At 45.4% G+C, this 19245-nt stretch overlaps 1 protein-coding gene across 1 annotated transcript in view; it reads left to right on the top strand.

Moving 5' to 3' along the window:
- Nucleotides 1-612: 612 nt before the first annotated feature.
- The window catches only part of LOC117505860 (actin-associated protein FAM107A-like), a 47160-nt gene continuing 28527 nt past the window's right edge, over nt 613-19245 (top strand). The window contains 1 exon segment of the mRNA XM_034165391.1: nt 613-753. Coding sequence (XP_034021282.1) covers nt 690-753 — 64 coding nt within the window. The 5' untranslated portion in view covers nt 613-689.

Below are 19245 nucleotides of genomic sequence, written 5' to 3'. Positions count from 1 at the left end.
TGAGACTTAGACTAGTGGAATAGATTTTCTTCAGGTGTGACATCATTCCCAGTCATGATTGTGATGTCAAAATGAAGCAACCTTCTGCGCCACGAGCGAATGATTGTGAACAAAACTACTTGAGGCCGAGAGGCTGCTGTGACCAAAACAGTGTTTGTCCTCGTCTCACACAAGTGTCTGCTTTTCTGTTCCAGAAAAGTTTACTTCCATCCTCTCTGTGCCTTCGTAAGTGAACGTTTATCAGGTTTTGCCTGAAATATTCATCAAGTTGACCATTTATGGCTGAATGTGGCTGTGCTGAGGGCGGAGCATGAGGCTGATCCATGGTTGCGTGACTCCAGGTAGAGTGTGTACTTTTACTGTTGAGTCCTCCACATGCTTTGATGAATCAGACCCCTGGACCCGAGTCGGAACCAGCCAGGCCTGGATACAGAGCAGGAACTCTGAGCTGTGGTTCTTTGAACACTGCTGGACTCAGGGACAGCTGAGACAAACTCACTCAGAATGTTTGAGGACATGATCCGTTAATTGACTCCTGCTCGTGGGCCTGGCAGCAGCAGATCTTCCTGCACTCTCAGAGCCAGTCTTTGAATTTGGACACCAGTGAGGGATGGGGGGGGGGGGGGGGGGGGTCACATGACAACAGAGAGGAGAAAAACAGGACTGTGGACTGGTGCCTCACACTGAACATGGACCAGAGGACGAGCAGCAGCCTGCAGCCGGTCTGCTCCAGACACAGGACAGTCCAGTCTGGTAAGATGTCCATCAGGGGACGGATACTGGAGGCTGGAGCTTTATTAGTACAAAATCTGAAAATTTTAACAAATTGAATAAATGTTAAAATCTACTTCAGTTTCTTTCAGAAGGTTTGTTTGTGTTCTGGACTAAACGACTGGGTTTAAATGAATAAAATTCTTTAAATCTTTGTTGCAGCTCAGTGACAGTAAATCTCATGAAAAGTTCTTAATTAAAGCGTTAAATGCAGCCTGGAGTCCACGTGCTCGTGACCTGGGAGTCTGGTCCCGGGTGTGTGACTGTCATATTTGCTCTTTCTTGTTGTCAACATCTGGGCTCACTGAAACACCAAAGTCCTGATCCTCTTCCACGTCCTAACTGTGGCAACCGAAACAGAACAAAGAATGAATGCATCGTCACGCATGTTCTCGCTCTTTAGGCTAATGCTAAGCTAAAGTTGACTAATTCTTTGTAAAATATCAGAAAAGTAAAAGAGAAGCAAAATATATATATATATATATATATATATATATATATATATATATATATATAAATAAAAAGGTGAAATTACTTTTTCAAACAGTGCTGTTTGTGAAACATCTGATTACTTCTGCTTCCTGAACGGATCATGTCAACCCCCCCCCCCCCCCCCCCCCATGACCTCGTGCAAAAGTTCACGAAAAATCAATCAATCCATTTTTTTACCCAATCCTGCAAACAAACTCAGGACATTCAAACAGAACCAAGACCAAGAAAAAACTGCCAATAAATGAAAATGTGTCAATTTTTCTGAGTTGTCTGAAGAAGAGTTTTGTGCTGTTTTACTTTGAAATGTATTGATTAAGCTGGTCGATATAATCATAATCAACTGAATATTCAGTAAGATTTTCTGATGATATTTATCATATATTGTGTCTGTATCTGTCTTTGTTTGTCTCTGATTATTTGTTCCTGTTTGTGCTGTCTGGTTGTTTGTTTTTTATTAGTTGTTTGTTTACTTGCTGCAGTCTTGCCTCTGTGATCACACTCGTGTTATGTTTGTGCACGTTGTTTGAGGTGTCTGGTTGCCTTCCAGAAAGACGTCTTTGTGTATAAACCAGATCAGATGTCTTTTAATCTGGACGTCTTTTCTTCTCGGGGACGAGACGAACAGAAAAGAAAATCACACGTGCTCATCAATAATGAGAGCACAACCCTCTACTGCCCTCTACAGGGCGCACAGTAAACGCTCACGTTCAGTCTGTCACCTGGCTGATACTCCATCTCCAAACACGCAGAACCCAGGGCAGGTCAACAGTTGACCTCTGACCCCTGACCTCTGACCCCAGACCTGACCCGAGCACACATCTCACTCTGTGATTTATGTCTCATTGAGCTGGATGCAGCGGCACCTCAGCACTCACAAAGTGATGTACGTTCTCTGCCTGGTTGGGGAATCGAACCAACAACCCTCCATAGTAGTTTACTATGTTTGCCCAGTTACTTTAAACCAGTACACCTTGAGACAGAAATTAGTTCACCCTAAGGACAGGGTCCCTAGTTACAAACAGAGCAATGTAGTGTATTCTATCAGATGTCAGGAAAACTGTAACGAACACTACATAGGTGAGACTAAGCAACCTTTACACAAAAGGCTATACCAGCACCGCAGAGAGGTCGCCAGTGGACCTCAGTCTGCGGTTCACCTCCACCTCAAAGACACTAACCACACGTTTGAGGACAAGGAAGTTAAAATATTAGCCAGAGAAAAGAAGTGGTTTGAGAGAGGGGTCAAGGAGGCACTTCTTGTGAAACGTTTGAACCCAGCCTTAACCGGGGGGCGGGTCTCAGACACGCTTTGTCCCCTCTTTACAATGGGGTACGCAGGGCAAAGCAGTTTCAGTCTTTCGTTCATGGTAATGAGTCATTCACGTCATCAGGAGAGTCGTCAAGGGAGCCATCAGGGGAGGCTTCCATCCTGTCATTAGGAGGGTGCTAACTAGAGCACAATAGTTGCTAATTAGAGCTATTGTTTAGTCACTAGCCTATAGCAGTCTGCCTCTCAGTAGGAGGGGTCTGGTTAGGTTTAAAACTCCAGCTTTTGTGACTTCTTGATTATTCTTCTCTACAAGAGTCAAGACAGAAGTCAGACCACCAGAGCAAGAATTTTAGCTGAGGAAGCTTCTGCGATTTCAAGCGAAACGTCCTCGCGTCAAGCAACCCAGTCCAGTCGAAGATTCAAGCTTCTCTACTATGGAAACCACCTGGACAACTGAGAGCCTACACAGAAACAACAACCCTCCACTCATAAAATCAAGCTGCAATGACTCCCAAGCTGTCAGTCACAGGCTTTGGTGGCCACCAGACCTAGGCTTTGACGCCCACTAGACCTACTGCAGGCTTTGATGATCACCAAACCTAGGCTTTGAGGGCCACCAGATCTATGCTTTGATGACCATAAGACCTAGACTTTGACAGCCACCAGACCTAGGCTTTGATGACCATAAGACCTAGACTTTGACAGCCACCAGACCTAGGCTTTGACACCCACCAGACACAGGCTTTGATGGCCAACAGACTTAGACTTTGATGACCACCAGACCTAGGCTTTGACGGCCACCACACCTATACTTTGACAGGCACCAGACCTAGGCTTTGATGGCCACCAGACCAAGGCTTTTATGGACACCAGACCAAGGTTTTGACAGCCACCAGACTGAGGCTTTGATGACCACCAGACCTAGGCTTTGCCAGCTATCAAACCTAGACTTTGATGGCCACCAGACACAGACTTTGTTGGCCACCAGACCGAGGCTTTGAAGACCACCAGAACTAGGCATTGATGGCCACCAGACACAGGCTTTGTTGGCCACTAGATCTAGGCTTTGATGGCCGCTAGATCTAGGCTTCAAAGGCCACCAAACCTAGGCTTCGATGACCACCAGACCTAGGTTTTGACAGCCACCAGACCTAGGCTTTGATGGCCACCACATACAGGCTTTGATGGCCACCAGACCTATGCTTTGACAACCACCAGACCTAGGCTTTGATGGCCACCAGACACAGCCTTTGTCAGCCACCACACCTAGGCTTTGACAGGCACCAAACCTAGGCTTTGACAGGCACCAGACCTAGGCTTTGATGGCCACCAGACCTAGACTTTGATAGCCATGAAACCTAAGTTTTGATAACCACCAGATGTAGGCTTTGATGGCAACAGACCTAGGCTTGATGGCCACCAGACCTAGACTTTGACGGCACCAAACCTTGGCTTTGACGGCCACCAGACCTAGGCTGTGATGGCCAGCAGACATAGGCTTTCACAGCCACCAAACCTAGCCTGTGACAGCTACAAACCTAGTCACTGACAGCCACCAGACCTAGGCTTTGATGGCCACCAGACCTAGACTTTGATGCCCACCAGACCTAGGCCTTGATTACCACCAGACCTAGTTTTTGATGGCCACTAGACATAGGCTTTTAAAGCCACCAAACCTAGGCTGTGAGAGCTACCAATCCTAGTCACTGACAGCCACCAGACCTAGGCTTTGATGCCCACCAGACCTAGGCCTTGATGGCCACCATACATAGGTATTGTTGGCCACCAGACTAGGTTTGATGGCCACCAGACACAGGCTTTGTTGGCCACAAGACAGAGGCTTTGATTACCACCGGACACAGGCTTGATGGCCACCAGTTCTAGATTTTGACAGCCACCAGACACAGGCTTTGACAGCCACCACACCAAGGCTTATTTATATGAATATTAAAGTCACTAATAATCAGAATGTTATCTGCACTCGTTCACAAGTTACAGATGAACGCACCAAATTCATTTAAGAATTCAGAATATGGGCCAGGAGGCCTATATACAGTGACAAAGTAATGCGGCTGATTTTTATTCTTCTGACCTTGGCAATACGTAGGATCGTGGGCAGAGCGGAGAATCAGATGATCAGTTGAGTTATATTTGTGACCAGTGATGCCGGTAACGCGTTATTTAGTAACGCGTTACTCTAATCTAACCACTTTTTTACAGTAGTAAAGAGTAATCTAACGTGTTAATCTTTCCAAATCAGTAATCAGATTAAAGTTACTTCTCCAAGTCACTGTGCGTTACTATTATTTTTGCATTGTGGGTCGATAGCAGCATTAAACTTGGTCCATGGGCAGGAGGTCGGGGTTCGACTGAACTACCCTCTTTAAGCGAGCTGTGAGCTTTTCATCCGCGTTTTTCTGCAGCAGCTACGACTCGTCCTCACCTCTTAAAGCGCGATGACAACAGCACACCTGCACTGAGCTTTACAAAGACATTTTTATGCTTTTTTTCTCCTTTATTTAGAATTCTGAGCTGAGCCGCTCTGCATCTAAAACAGCTGATCCTCCGCGACGCGTCAACAACTAACACTATTTTCCACTCAAATGCACCTAAACTCTCTTTCTGAGGACCACATGATGTGAAAACACAATAAAACCTTCTTACCTGTAAATCTGGTCATGTTTTCTGAATAAATAAATGTTATCCATTCTTTGTGCTCAAACGCCAAAGTAGGGGTGAATCCACATAGAATGGGGGCTTTGGGCAGGGATGTGCCCCCCCCACAACACCCCTAGATTAAAGGTCCAGTTTTGAAGCCTTTTTTTACTACAACTACAAATACTACTTATAATAATAATAATTTCGACAAGTAAAATGTTTAGAGAGAATTTAAATGTTGGAAAAATGTTAGAAAGAATTTAATAGTTACATTTATAAACAATGTAGGTTAGAAATTGCAAGTTTTACTGTTACAGTGCTGTCAACACTTAAATATGAGGTCAAGAAAGAGGTCTTTATTTTACTTTTATAAAACAAGTATTTATTTTCATTGAAGTCAAGAAAGGGTGACTATAAAGTGAGTTTTGGCAAAACAGGTATCATTGTCATGTTGAGGTGGCAGAGGGTTGTTGTCGGCAGCTGGGGAAAGTAACTAAATAAGTAACTAGTAATCTAACGTAGTTACTTTTACAACTGAGTAATCAGTAAAGTAACGAAGTTACTTTTTCAAGGAGTAATCAGTAATTGGATTACTTTTTCAAAGTAACTGTGGCAACACTGTTTGTGACCCCCAACAGCTAATTGTTAGGTTTGCTTAGCAGAGATGGTTGGAGACAAATGCTGGACTCAACACAGTAGCTCAGGTTCAAAAAAACGTTTACTGAATTAACCTGCGGAAAGAACCGGAACTGGGTGTGGCCTAGACAGAGTGTGACACCCCCCTCAGCAAGCACAAAGCGAGACAGACAAGAGAAATAGGGAAAAGGGAGCCCAAGCAGGAAACACCCAGCAAGAGAAGTCACCACTACTGCACACACCAAGCCATCCCCAAAACAGATTATAATGCAAGAACTACACAGAAAAGCACAGAACCCAAGACCAAGACATTACCGAAAACCGGATAAGACACCAAATACATGACAGTACCCCCCACCTAACGATCTGCACCCGACGGCCCAGGGGAGTCAGGATGCTGAGCGTGGAAGTCCGAAACCAGGTCCGGGTCCAGGACAAAGCGGGCGGGAACCCAGGAACACTCCTCCGGCCCATAGCCTTCCCAGTCCACCAGATACTGCACCCCCCTCCCACGCCTCCGAGACCCCAAGAGGCGCCATACTGAAAAGACCGGCCCACCACCCACGAACCACGCGGGCGGTGGAGGAACAAAGAACTGCACAAAGCACAAAGGACTGGCACGTGCAGGCTTCACCTGGCTGACGTGGAAGGTGGGGTGTATTCTCATGGACCTGGGTAGCCGAAGGCGAACAGAAACAGGGTTAACATCCTTCGTAATGGGAAAAGGACCCATGAACCTTGGGAGCAAGTTTCTGCGGGAGACCCCAGAGGGCCAGATGGCAGGTGGAAAGACACACCCGTTGTCCGGGTGAGTAGACGGGCTCCTGTGACCTCTTCTTGTCCGCGGAAACCTTGTAGGTCCCTGATGATCGTAGCAAGGCCCGACGGGCCCGCTCCCAGGCCCATTGGTAGCGGAGGATGAGGTACACGAGAAGTTGGGTCTGTGGAGGAGAACAGAGTAGGCTGAAAACCATGTGACACATGAAACGGGGAGTAGCCAGTGGATAAAGAGGGCAACCGCCAGCAGTCGGCAGAATTTGCCCCAAAACTGGGAAACAAATTGCAGACCCCGATCAGAAACAATGTCCTGACGAAACCCATGCAGCTTCAAAACGTGGTTCAATAGTGCTTCAGCAGTCTCTTTCGCCGTGGGTAATTTAGGTAAAGGTATAAAGTGTGCCATCTTGGACAGGTGGTCAACTACCATCAGTACTACGGTATTGCCCTTGGGCAGGGGTAGACCCATTACGAAGTCGACTGAGATGTGCGACCAAGGTCTCCTAGGAATGGGTAGCGGGTGGAGTTTGCCAGCAGGTGCTCGGGTTGAGGATTTGCACATCGCGCAAGTAGGACACGCCCCAATGTATTCGCTGACATCGAAAAGTAATCGTAGCCACCAAAACCTTTCTCGGATGAGAGTAACCGTTGTATTGATACCTGGATGACAGGCGATACGACTGTTGTGTGCCCAACGTATGACCTCCCCCGTAATGCATCCGGAACAAACAGCCTACCCGGAGGACAACCCTGAGGAACGGGAAGGTCACACGTTGCAGACTGGACCTTGGTTTCAATATCCCAGGTGAGCGAAGAGAGGAAGCAAGATGTGGGTAGGATTGTATCTGGTACCGATGTCTCCTCCGACGGGTCCTCCCGTTGGGAGAGAGCATCTGGCTTGCCATTTTTTGACCCAGATCTGTATGATAACACGAAATTGAAATGACTGAAAAAGATCGACCACTGAGCCTGTCGGGAATTAAGTCTTTTAGCGGAGCGTAAATATTCAAGGTTCTTATGATTGGTCCAAACTAGAAATGGTACTTGTGCCCCTTCCAACCAGTGGCGCCAGTCCTCCAAGGCCACTTTGACCGCCAACAGTTCACGATCGCCAACATGATAATTGCGTTCAGCCGGGGTTAATTTTCTTGATAAAAAGGCACAAGGATGTAACCTCTTATCCATAGGATTGATCTGGGACAAAACGGCTCCAATACCTACATCGGAAGCATCCACTTCGACCACGAACTGTCTGGCATGGTAAGGGAGGAGAAACACAGGTCCATTTTGAACCGTTTCTTTAGAACCTGAAAAGCTTTGTCACACTCCGGTGACCACTGAAAGGTCTGGAGGGACAAGGTTAATTTATACAGAGAAGCTGCCACAGAACTAAAATTGCGAATGAACTTTCTGTAGAAATTAGCAAAACCCAGAAACCTTTGGACTTCCCTACGGTCCTTTGGGGTTGCCCACTCGCGAACTGCAGCTATTTTTTCAGAGTCCATCTGAATCTTTCCTGGGGAGATAATGAATCCTAAAAATAATACTACAGGTTTATGGAACTCACATTTCTCGGCCTTGACAAATAACCGGTTGCGTAATAAAGTTTCCAGGACCAAATGCACATGTCGGAAGTGAGCATCAACGTCTGGGGAGTAGCTCAGAATGTCATCCAAATATACAAACACAAACTTGTTCAGGAACTCCCGCAAAACATCATTAACCAGATTTTGAAACACAGCTGGTGCATTAGTTAAGCCAAAGGGCATCACTAAATACTCATAATGACCAGTGGGAGTGTGAACGCAGTTTTCCATTCATCACCTTGTATAATGCGCACTAAATGGTACGCATTGCAGAGATCGAGTTTAGTGAAAATCGAGGCGCCCTCTAGCAGCTCAAATGCGGTAGCGATAGGTGGAAGAGGATAACGGTTTTTAATGGTAACATCAATCAGTCCCCGATAGTCTATATACGGCTGGAGCGACTTGTCTTTTTTTTCAACAAAAAAAACCTCCGCCCCTGTGGGAGAGGACGACGGACGAATCAAGCCAGCCTCTAACGACTCGCGGATGTAAACATTCATGGCGAGGCATTCAGGTACAGTCAGTGAAAACAACTTCCCGCATGGAGGGCTGGCGCAGGGAAGTAGATCAATAGCACAGTCATAAGCCCTGTGGGGAGGGAGCGATTTAGCCCTTGCTTTGCTAAACACTTCTGCTAAATTGTGATACTCCGGAGGAACACCAATAAGATCGTGATTTGGAGAACAGGTGATTCTTGCGGACGAAACTATGCATCGTCCCGTACAAGCGGGGCCTAGGAACTGATACGTCCCTCACCCCAGTCTATCTGTGGACAGTGTTTCTTTAGCCAGGGATGCCCCAAAATGGCGGAGTGAGTCATTCTATCAAATATATGAAAGCTTAAGGCTTCGGAATATGTACCAGCTATGATCAGCTGCACTGACTGGGTGCGGTGAGTTATTTGATCGAGTTCATGGCCATCGACGATGGACATAACCAGTGGACGTGAGAGACAATAGAGCTTAAGGTGTAGTGACCTGGACAGAGAGGACTGCAGCAAATTAGCATCTGATCCAGAGTCAATAAAAACCGGTACCCAACATGATGATGATTGTCCGGAAACAAAGTTCGCCATGATAACGTTCTGGGGAGAGATAGAAGTAATAGAATTCTGACTCACCCATCGTACCAATTGCGGCCACATGGGGGCACCCCTGGCTTGACATTCAGTGACCACATGACCTGCTTGTCCACAATAGAAACACAGGCCCTGGTCTCTTCGGCGTTGCCGCTTCTCTGTGGTAAGCCTGCTGCGACCCAACTGCATGGGTTCATCTGCAGGTGGGAGAGAAGAACTGGAACCGGAGCTGGAGACGGTGGTACTGACATGATGAGCAGATGACACCTCGGCGCGCTGGACCGGAGGGCGTCCGTCACGTCGAGGCCGGTCCGCCAGCCGGCGGTCAGTGCGGATAGCCAGGGCTATCAGCTGGTCCAGATCTTCTGGGAGGTTGACGGAAATTAACTGGTCCTGTATTTGCGCCGACAGACCTTGAAAAAACACATCATGGAGTGCTACTGGATTCCACTCGCTTCTTGCTGCCAGGATGCGGAAGTCGATGGCGTAATCGGCAATGCGTCGGTTCAATTGACAAAGCCGCATCAGGGAATGGGCCGCTTCCTGGCCGGGAAATGTGTGCTGGAACACCTGGAGGAATGCTGTCCTGAACGCCTGGAGAGAGTCACATGCTGGGGACTGCCTGCTCCACTCTGCCGATGCCCACGCTGCTGGCCGGCCGGTCAGGTGAGTAATTATGAATGCAATCTTTGTTCTGTCGGACGGAAACATGGCTGACATTAATTCGAAGTGGAGGTCACACTGAGTGAGGAAGGGTTTAGCGTCTCCAGATTCTCCAGAGAACCGTTCTGGTCGTGATAGCTGGTTGCAGACAACAGAGGGCGCTGTAGGTGCAGGCGGGGCAGCACTTGGTCCCGAAGATGGCGGATTGGCAGTGACCGGAGTAGACAAGGCCTGATGAGTCAAAGTGGCCACTAGTTGGCCGATCTGTGAGCTTACAGACGTCATAAAGGCGTCCTGCCTCTTGGTGAGATCAGAAATGCCGGCACTTAATGCTGTGAGGCGATCCTCCTGTTCTGCCAGCTGGCGGCTATGGTGACGGACCGCCAACTAGAAAGGGTCCGAGTCTGCTGTCTCCATCGGTGGCCTGATCGTTCTGTCAGGTTTGCTTAGCAGGGATGGTTGGAGACAAATGCAGGACTCAACACAGTAGCTCAGGTTCAAAAAAGCGTTTACTGAATTAATCAGTGGGGTTCGGTACACAAAGAGGCAGTCCAAAAACAGCAAACAGATCCAAATCATCAGGCGAGTATCGTGGTCAAGAAAAACAGGCAGAAGGTCAAAACACACGTGGAAGCAGGACAAGAATAATACAAGAACAGAGCTAGAAGCGGTGGCACAAGGCACGGTGATCAGGCAAACAACAGTGCAACCAGAGAAGCTTAAGCACACCAAGAAGTGCTACAGATTGGGAACACCTGCGGAAAGAACCGGAACTGGGTGTGGCCTAGACAGAGTGTGACACCGCCCCCCCCCCCCCCCCCCCCTCACCAAGCACAAAGCAAGACAGACAAGAAAAATAGGGAAAAGGGAGGCCAAACAGGAAACACCCATCAAGAGAAGTCACCACTACCGCACACACCAAGCCATCCCCAAAACAGATTATAATGCAAGAACTACACAGAAAAGCACAGAACCCAAACCAAGACATTACCGAAAACTGGATAACACACCAAATACATGACACTAATAAGCTAAACCTAGATTTATTGTTATGTGCAGACGCGAGTTGAGGAGCGCGACCAGCGTCTGACTGAACCCAGCGCTAAAATAACCAGAAAGCGGTTCCAAAAACAAAACATTTATTTCCCTTCTGTGCAATAACTGTGTACAACATAAATGTGCAGTTTGTCTGGCGAGGTGAAGGACGGCGCGCTCTCCAGCGCCCAAATGGATCGAAGCCCGACGCTTCTGGACCCAGACTCACCGCCGAACACCCCCCAGGTGGATACGACAAACTGACTCTGTGAAGGATGGAAAAGGTGAGGTAAGTCAACAGCTACAACAAATATCCTTCAAAGGCACACACTAGATACTGCAGTTTAAAAACACTCTGGTAAAAGTTGAAGTATCAACTTGACCTCTTTACTCAAGTAAAAGTGAAAAAGTATGTGCTCCAAAACCTACTTAAAGTATAAAAGTATAAAGTAACCTTTAAAAAAAAAAAAAAAAGGTAGATGCCACTATATGAATTGAAAGCTTAATTTAAAATCTGATTCGTTCTACATGTGGCCCAAGACCCCAAACCCAAAATTACCCCCCAACACCACCTGCATGAAAATGTTTCAATTCTAGAAGCTCTGAAATGCAATCTGGGACTATTCCAGACGATAAACTGCAGTGAGTGCAGCATCCATTTAGTGAAGGAAAAAAAAAACAACAACAACAAAAAACAACACAACTTTTCCTTATTCAGATTCATTCCAGTAGTATTCTGCTCTTACAAGGATGCAGCAGTTTTCTAGTTTGTCAGATAGTTCTGGAGGAATCACTGAAGAAATTAACACACTGAAATATGGTTTGACCAAAACAAACTGTCATTAAATAAGACAGGGATGAGTGGAGGTGTAAGTCACTAGGTGTTCACATTAAACACTTATTATGTATGTATTTATTTATGTATGTTCATTGTAGTTGCTTTTATATTTTCTGTTGTGTTTCTATTCAGGTTCTTTTTGGCCCTTCTTTCTCTAAAATTGTATATAATAATCATTAGATTATTGATATATAAACAAAAATAAATTTAAGAAATATTACAATTTTAAACAATGCACCCGAACGTGATGAGAGCTGCAATTGCTTAATGCTAAGTTTTAACATTGAAAACGCCATAGACATGCTAACGCGTTAGCGTCGCTCCCGTTTTTAAGTTATAAAATACATCTATCACCTGTTTCAGAAGACCATAACAGGTCGGTTTAACGTAGAAAAGGTAAATAATACTCACAGAAGTATGCTCTTTAGGATTTTAGCGGGGGAAAATTAAGCGAAAGAAAGAAAGAATAAACAAAGCAATAGGTCGAAGCATTCAATCTGCGAACCACTGCTTCGATTGGTTCATGGTTCAAAGCAAAGCCGCGCTGCAGAAAAGTTGATTACAGGCGCACATGACGTGAAATATATATATATATATAAATATTAAACTGAAGCCAAGAGTAACGAGGCTGTTTGTTTTAAAAATGTAAGGAATAGAAAGTACAGATACTTGTGTGAAAATGTAATGAGTAGAAGTCAGAAGTAGGCAGAAAAATAAGTAAAGGAGTAAAGTACAGATACCTAAAAAGTGTACTTAAGTACAGTAACAAAGTATTTGTACTTCGTTACTTGACACCTCTGAAATGAGCAGCTTCTCACAACAGGTGGAGGATCATCATTCCGTACGCCACGGCAGTGAGAAGCGAGCTGCACAATTCTCATCAATGTTCAAATATACTGCGTAACAAAATACCAAATTACTGTTAACACTTATTCAGACAATCATCACCTCTGATGTGTGCTGACAGCATGTGTCCCTCACCCGTCCTCCTTCACAGGCACAATGTGTCAAACCCAGGCGCGGTCCTCAGCGTCTCACAAACAAATGTCACAAGGTCGAGTTCCCGGCAATTCTGCTTAAACCACTCATGGCTTAAATGCAGAACGCCATCTCATTATCTGCTTCAGCTGAAAGTCTTTAAGTTTGCACGTGAGCATCATCCGCAGGTGCTGCGAGTCAGTAGGCCTGCACGTAAACATCCTCCACAGGTGCAGCTAATTATGCTGATGAGGGTGATGGACTCTTCTGCCAGCACCGTCTCCACAGACAAAAAAACAGTTTGCATACCACCTGGAGAGCAAAGAAAAGAAAACAACACCAAAATGTCCAGCCAAACCCCCCAACACACCACATTTATAAATAAGAGCAACACCCCCACCTTGCTTCACAATCACGAGGGACGTGACTAAATGTATATGCTGGTGGGCAGGCTTCAGTTAAGGGGAGGACAGCTGTAAGTTTAAGCCAGGTTTCACATAACCCAATCATATCTAAGTGAGGATCAATAATTAGATCATTAATCAACAATGAATTTGAGGACAGTGATTTTATGTTAATGACCTCTGTGGGGTTGACAGTTGGGCTTTTTGGATTTAGGGGTGGTTCCAGAATAGCATATATAAGATGCCTAGAAGTAGGTTTAAGTTTGAGACATTTTACGTGGGTTGTAGGTAGCAGACATGAAATCGTTGCTATTGCTTGAACAACCACTGGGCCATCCTCAATTTCAACATCATCCAATGTAGTAATGGGTATTATGTTTGCAAAGCGTATCCCTCTATTATTTTTATGGACACGTCTACGGAAACAGGCCACAGTCTCAACTTGATGAATGTCCCTCCCTGGCAGATTTCGGAGTTCTTTCCTCTGAGGGGCCATAAATCTGGTTGCCACCACATATTTTGGCCTATACAATGAAACGGCGTCCACCATAGAACAGCTTTGGGCCCTGGATGGCAACCACCCAGACAGACTACCGGTCCATCACCATGTCTGTCTGCTGCAGCCAGGTGACATGTGGGCGTGTCCTTGACCTTCTCTAACGGATCACAGACACAGAACTAAATGTTGTTGTATGAATTAAATTGTTACATTTTATTTATATTATATTTCTTATTTTAATTATATTATATTTTATTTATGTTTTCTATTTTATTTATATTTTATTTATATCATATTTCACATTTTATTAGTTGTATATTTTATTTATATCATATTTTGTATTTTTTAAAGATTATATCTCATATTTTATTTATATTATATTTTTACATCGACCAAAGACGTAATATTGGCATTTATTGATTGACTGATTGATTGATTGATTTGTCTGCCTTTTTAGAGTATTATGTCAAAACTACTTCATGGATTCTCACCAAATTTGCACCACAGATATTAAGTGATGAAAGACTCCATTAAATTTTGGAGGTGATGTGGATCTGGATTTGTGGACATCAGAAATCTCGGATTGCTATTGCTATTTTATATTTTATTTTAATACTATTTTATATTTATTGATATTATACTTTATATTTTATTCATATTATTTTTCATATTTTATTTCTATTTTATATTTATTTGTGTTATATTTAATTTAGATTATATTTCATATTTTATTTATATCTTCTTCTTCGTCTTTCGGCTGTTCCCGTTAGGGGTCATCACGGCAGATCAATCATTTCCATCTCACCCTGTCCTCTGTATCTTCCTCTGTCACACCAACCACCTGCATGTCCTCCCTCAGCACATCCATAAACCTCCTCTTTGTCCTCCCTCTTCTCCTCCTGCCTGGTGGCTCCATCCTCAGCATCCTTCTCCCTATATACCCTGGGTCCCTCTGCACATGTCCAAACCATCTCAGTCTTGTCTCTCTGACTTTGTCTCCAAACTGTCCCACCTGAGCTGTCCCTCTGATATGTTCATTCCTAATCTTGTCCATTCTTGTCACTCCCAAAGAGAATCTCAACATCTTCAGCTCTGCCACCTCCAGCTCTGCCTCCTGTCTTTTTGTTAGTGCCACTGTCTGTAAACCATACAACATAGCTGGTCTCACTACTGTTTTGTAAACTTTCCCCTTCACTCTTGCTGATATTCTTCGGTCACAAATCACTCCTGCCACCTTTCTCCACCCACTCCACCCTGCCTGCACTCTCTTCTTCACCTCTCTACCACACTCTCTATTACTTTGAACAGTTGACCCCAAATACTTAAACTCATCTACTTTCACCACGTCTACTCCTTGTAACTGCACTATTCCACTGGGCTCCCTCTCATTCACACACATGTACTCAGTCTTGCTTCTACTGACTTTCATTCCCCTTCTCTCCAAAGCATATCTCCACTTCTCCAGACTAGACTCAACTTGCTCTCTACTCTCACTACAGATCACAATGTCATCTTTAAACATCATAGTCCATGGGGACTCCTGTCTGATCTCATCTGTCAACCTGTCCATCACCACTGCGAACAAGAAAGGACTCAGAGCTGATCCTTGGTGTAATCCCACCTCCACCTTGAATGAGTCTGTCATTCTGACTGCGCATCTCATCGGTGACACACTATTCTTGTACATGTCCCGCACTACCCTAACATACTTCTCTGCAACTCCAGACTTCCTCATACAATACCACAGCTCTTCTCTTGGCACCCTATCATAAGCTGTTTCTAAGTCCACAAACACACAATGTAACTCTTTCTGTCCTTCTCTGTACTTCTCCAACAGCATTCTCAGAGCAAACATTGCATCTGTAGTGCTCTTTCTTGGCATGAAACCATATTGCTGCTCACAGATCTTCACCTGTTTTCTAAGCCTAGCTTCTGCTACTCTTTCCCTCTACTACTCTTTACTCTTTTCTTACTCTTTCATGCTTGGGTTCACTCTCCACCACCTCATCTAACACACTCCAGAAATCTTTCTCCTTCATCTCACAACCTACCTGTGGGGCATATGCACTGATGATATCCATCATCACCCCTTCAATTTCCAACTTCACACTCATCACTCTGTCAGACACGCGTTAACCTCTAACACACTTTTAACATACTCTTCCTTTAAAATGACCCCAACACCATTTCTCTTCCTATCCTCACCGTGGTACAACAACTTGTACCCACCGCCGATGCTCCTGCTTACTTCCCTTCCACTTGGTCTCTTGCACCCACAACATGTCTACCTTTCTTCTCTCCATCATATCAGCCAGCTCTCTCCCTTTACCAGTCATACTACCAACATTCAATGTCCCCACTCTCATTTCCACCCTTGTAGTTTTCTTCTTCTCCCATTGTTTGTGGAAATGTTCTCCTCCTCTTCTTTGTTGTCTTCGCCCAGCAGTAGCCCCAATTTCCACCGGCACCCTGTTGGGCAACAGCGGCGGATGTTGTTAACCAGGCCGCGACCAAGCCCCTATGGAAATTCGATTCTTAGTCTGCATAGTTGGTTGGCTTGTTTTACGCGGATGCCCTTCCTGACACAACCCTCCTCATTTATCTGGGCTTGGGGACCGGCACTCAGAATGTATGGCTGCACACCCCATGTGGCTGAGTTATTTTATTTTATTTATATCATATTTCATAATTTATTTATGTTATATTTTATGTTATTATAACATAGTTCATATTTTGTTCATACACTCAACAAAAATATAAACGCAACACTTTTGGTTTTGCTCCCATTTGTATGAGATGAACTCAAAGATCTAAAACTTTTTCCACATACACAATATCACCATTTCCCTCAATATTGTTCACAAACCAGTCTAAATCTGTGATAGTGAGCACTTCTCCTTTGCTGAGATAATCCATCCCACCTCACAGGTGTGCCATATCAAGATGCTGATTAGACACCATGATTAGTACACAGGTGTGCCTTAGACTGCCCACAATAAAAGGCCACTCTGAAAGGTGCAGTTTTGTTTTATGGGGGGGGATACCAGTCAGTATCTGGTGTGACCACCATTTGCCTCATGCAGTGCAACACATCTCCTTCGCATAGAGTTGATCAGGTTGTCAATTGTGGCCTGTGGAATGTTGGTCCACTCCTCTTCAATGGCTGTGCGAAGTTGCTGGATATTGGCAGGAACTGGTACACGCTGTCGTATACGCCGGTCCAGAGCATCCCAAACATGCTAAATGGGTGACATGTCCGGTGAGTATGCCGGCCATGCAAGAACTGGGACATTTTCAGCTTCCAAGAATTGTGTACAGATCCTTGTGTAGCAGGATGGATGACCTTAATGATGTTCAGCTGGTGGATTGAGTGCAGCTGGTTGTGGCAGAGGAGTGTTTGCATAAAAGAGGAGTGTGTGTGCGCTTCTTTCTCTTTCTGGAGACTGACTGCAGGTGTTTGGATGTGTTCACTTCCATGTTCCCGTGAAGACAGGTAGGCCCCGGCCACAGCTGCAGGCTCGTTGAGGTGTAGTGGTGAGTGTTTAAGGAGGTGGTTTTGTTGTACAGAGACCTCTGTGTGGGCTGTCGTTGGTGGTGCACTGCTGAGTTTGTGGTGCTCTTGACGCTCTGGGATGGTGTCGAGTTACAGTTGATTTCTGTGACGGACGGTTCGGTATGTACAGCACAAAGTAAGCTCCTCTTTCAGATATTTGTTATATTTATTTGTTTAAAATGTAGGATTTTGGACCAAGCTGTGGAAGGAGGCCCTGCTGCTTTGCTCTGGTGCTCTGCTGAAAGATTTCGTCCCGTGGGACCAGTGGATGTGCCCTGTTTGCTGTGGCGGCTTTGCGCTGAGTGTGGACATTTGGAAAACTCTGCCAGCTGCGTGATGCAAGGGCGCCCTCATGTGGTCATAATTGGTGGTGTTTTAAATGAGTTTTTTATCAAATTGTCTTTTTAACTAGAACTTCAATTGTTACTAAATTATTTGTTTGTATTTGGGAACCACGTCTCTGTCTCAATTACAACGAACCTGTGTGTTATTCAGTTGTTGAATTCCCTGGGTGGTGTCAGAAGTCCGACATACCATGTTCATTCATGATTTCTAATTGCCTTGACGATTGAGGACTAAATTGTCCGCTTTGCCACACTTGCAACATGGGGCTGTGCATTATCCTGCTGCAACATGAGGTGATGTTCTTGGATGTATGGCACAACAATGGGCCTCAGGATCTCGTCACGGTATCTCTGTGCATTCAAAATGCCATCAATAAAATGCACCTGTGTTCTTCGTCCATAACAGACGCCTGCCCATACCATAACCCCACCGCCACCATGGGCCACTCGATCCACAACATTGACATCAGAAAACCGCTCACCCACACGACGCCACACACGCTGTCTGTCATCTGCCCTGAACAGTGTGAACCGGGATTCATCCGTGAAGAGAACACCTCTCCAACATGCCAAACGCCAGCGAATGTGAGCATTTGCCCACTCAAGTCAGTTACGATGACGAACTGGAGTCAGGTCGAGACCCCGATGAGGACGACGAGCATGCAGATGAGCTTCCCTGAGACGGTTTCTGACAGTTTGTGCAGAAATTCTTTGGTTATGCAAACCGATTGTTTCAGCAGCTGTCCTGACTCCAGTTTGTCATTGTAACTGACTTGAGTGGGCAGATGCTCACATTCGCTGGCGTTTGGCACGTTGGAGAGGTGTTCTCTTCACGGATGAATCCCGATTCACACTGTTCAGGGCAGATGGCAGACAGCATGTGTGGCGTTGTGTGGGTGAGCTGTTTTCTGAGGTCAATGTTGTGGATCGAGTGGCCCATGGTGGCGGTGGGGTTATGGTATGGGCAGGCGTCTGTTATGGATGAAGAACACAGGTGCATTTTATTGATGGCATTTTGAATGCACAGAGATACCGTGACGAGATCCTGAGGCCCATTGTTGTGCCATACATCCAAGAACATCACCTCATGTTGCAGCAGGATAATGCACGGCCCCATGTTGCAAGGATCTGTACACAATTCTTGGAAGCTGAAAATGTCCCAGTTCTTGCATGGCCGGCATACTCACCGGACATGTCACCCATTGAGCATGTTTGGGATGCTCTGGACCGGCGTATACGACAGCGTGTACCAGTTCCTGCCAATATCCAGCAACTTCGCACAGCCATTGAAGAGGAGTGGACCAACATTCCACAGGCCACAATTGACAACCTGATCAACTCTATGCGAAGGAGATGTGTTGCACTGCATGAGGCAAATGGTGGTCACACCAGATACTGACTGGTATCCCCCCCCAATAAAACAAAACTGCACCTTTCAGAGTGGCCTTTTATTGTGGGCAGTCTAAGGCACACCTGTGCACTAATCATGATGTCTAATCAGCATCTTGGTATGGTACACCTGTGAGGTGGGATGGATTATCTCAGCAAAGGAGAAGTGCTCACTATCACAGATTTAGACTGGTTTGTGAACATATTTGAGGGAAATGGTGATATTGTGTATGTGGAAAAAGTTTTAGATCTTTGAGTTCATCTCATACAAAAT

Source organism: Thalassophryne amazonica, unplaced genomic scaffold (genome assembly GCF_902500255.1).
Source record: "Thalassophryne amazonica unplaced genomic scaffold, fThaAma1.1, whole genome shotgun sequence".
In the NCBI taxonomy this organism is placed as follows: Eukaryota; Metazoa; Chordata; class Actinopteri; order Batrachoidiformes; family Batrachoididae; genus Thalassophryne; species Thalassophryne amazonica.
Note: the sequence above shows the minus strand (reverse complement) of the source record. Positions and strands in the feature narration are given on the sequence as shown.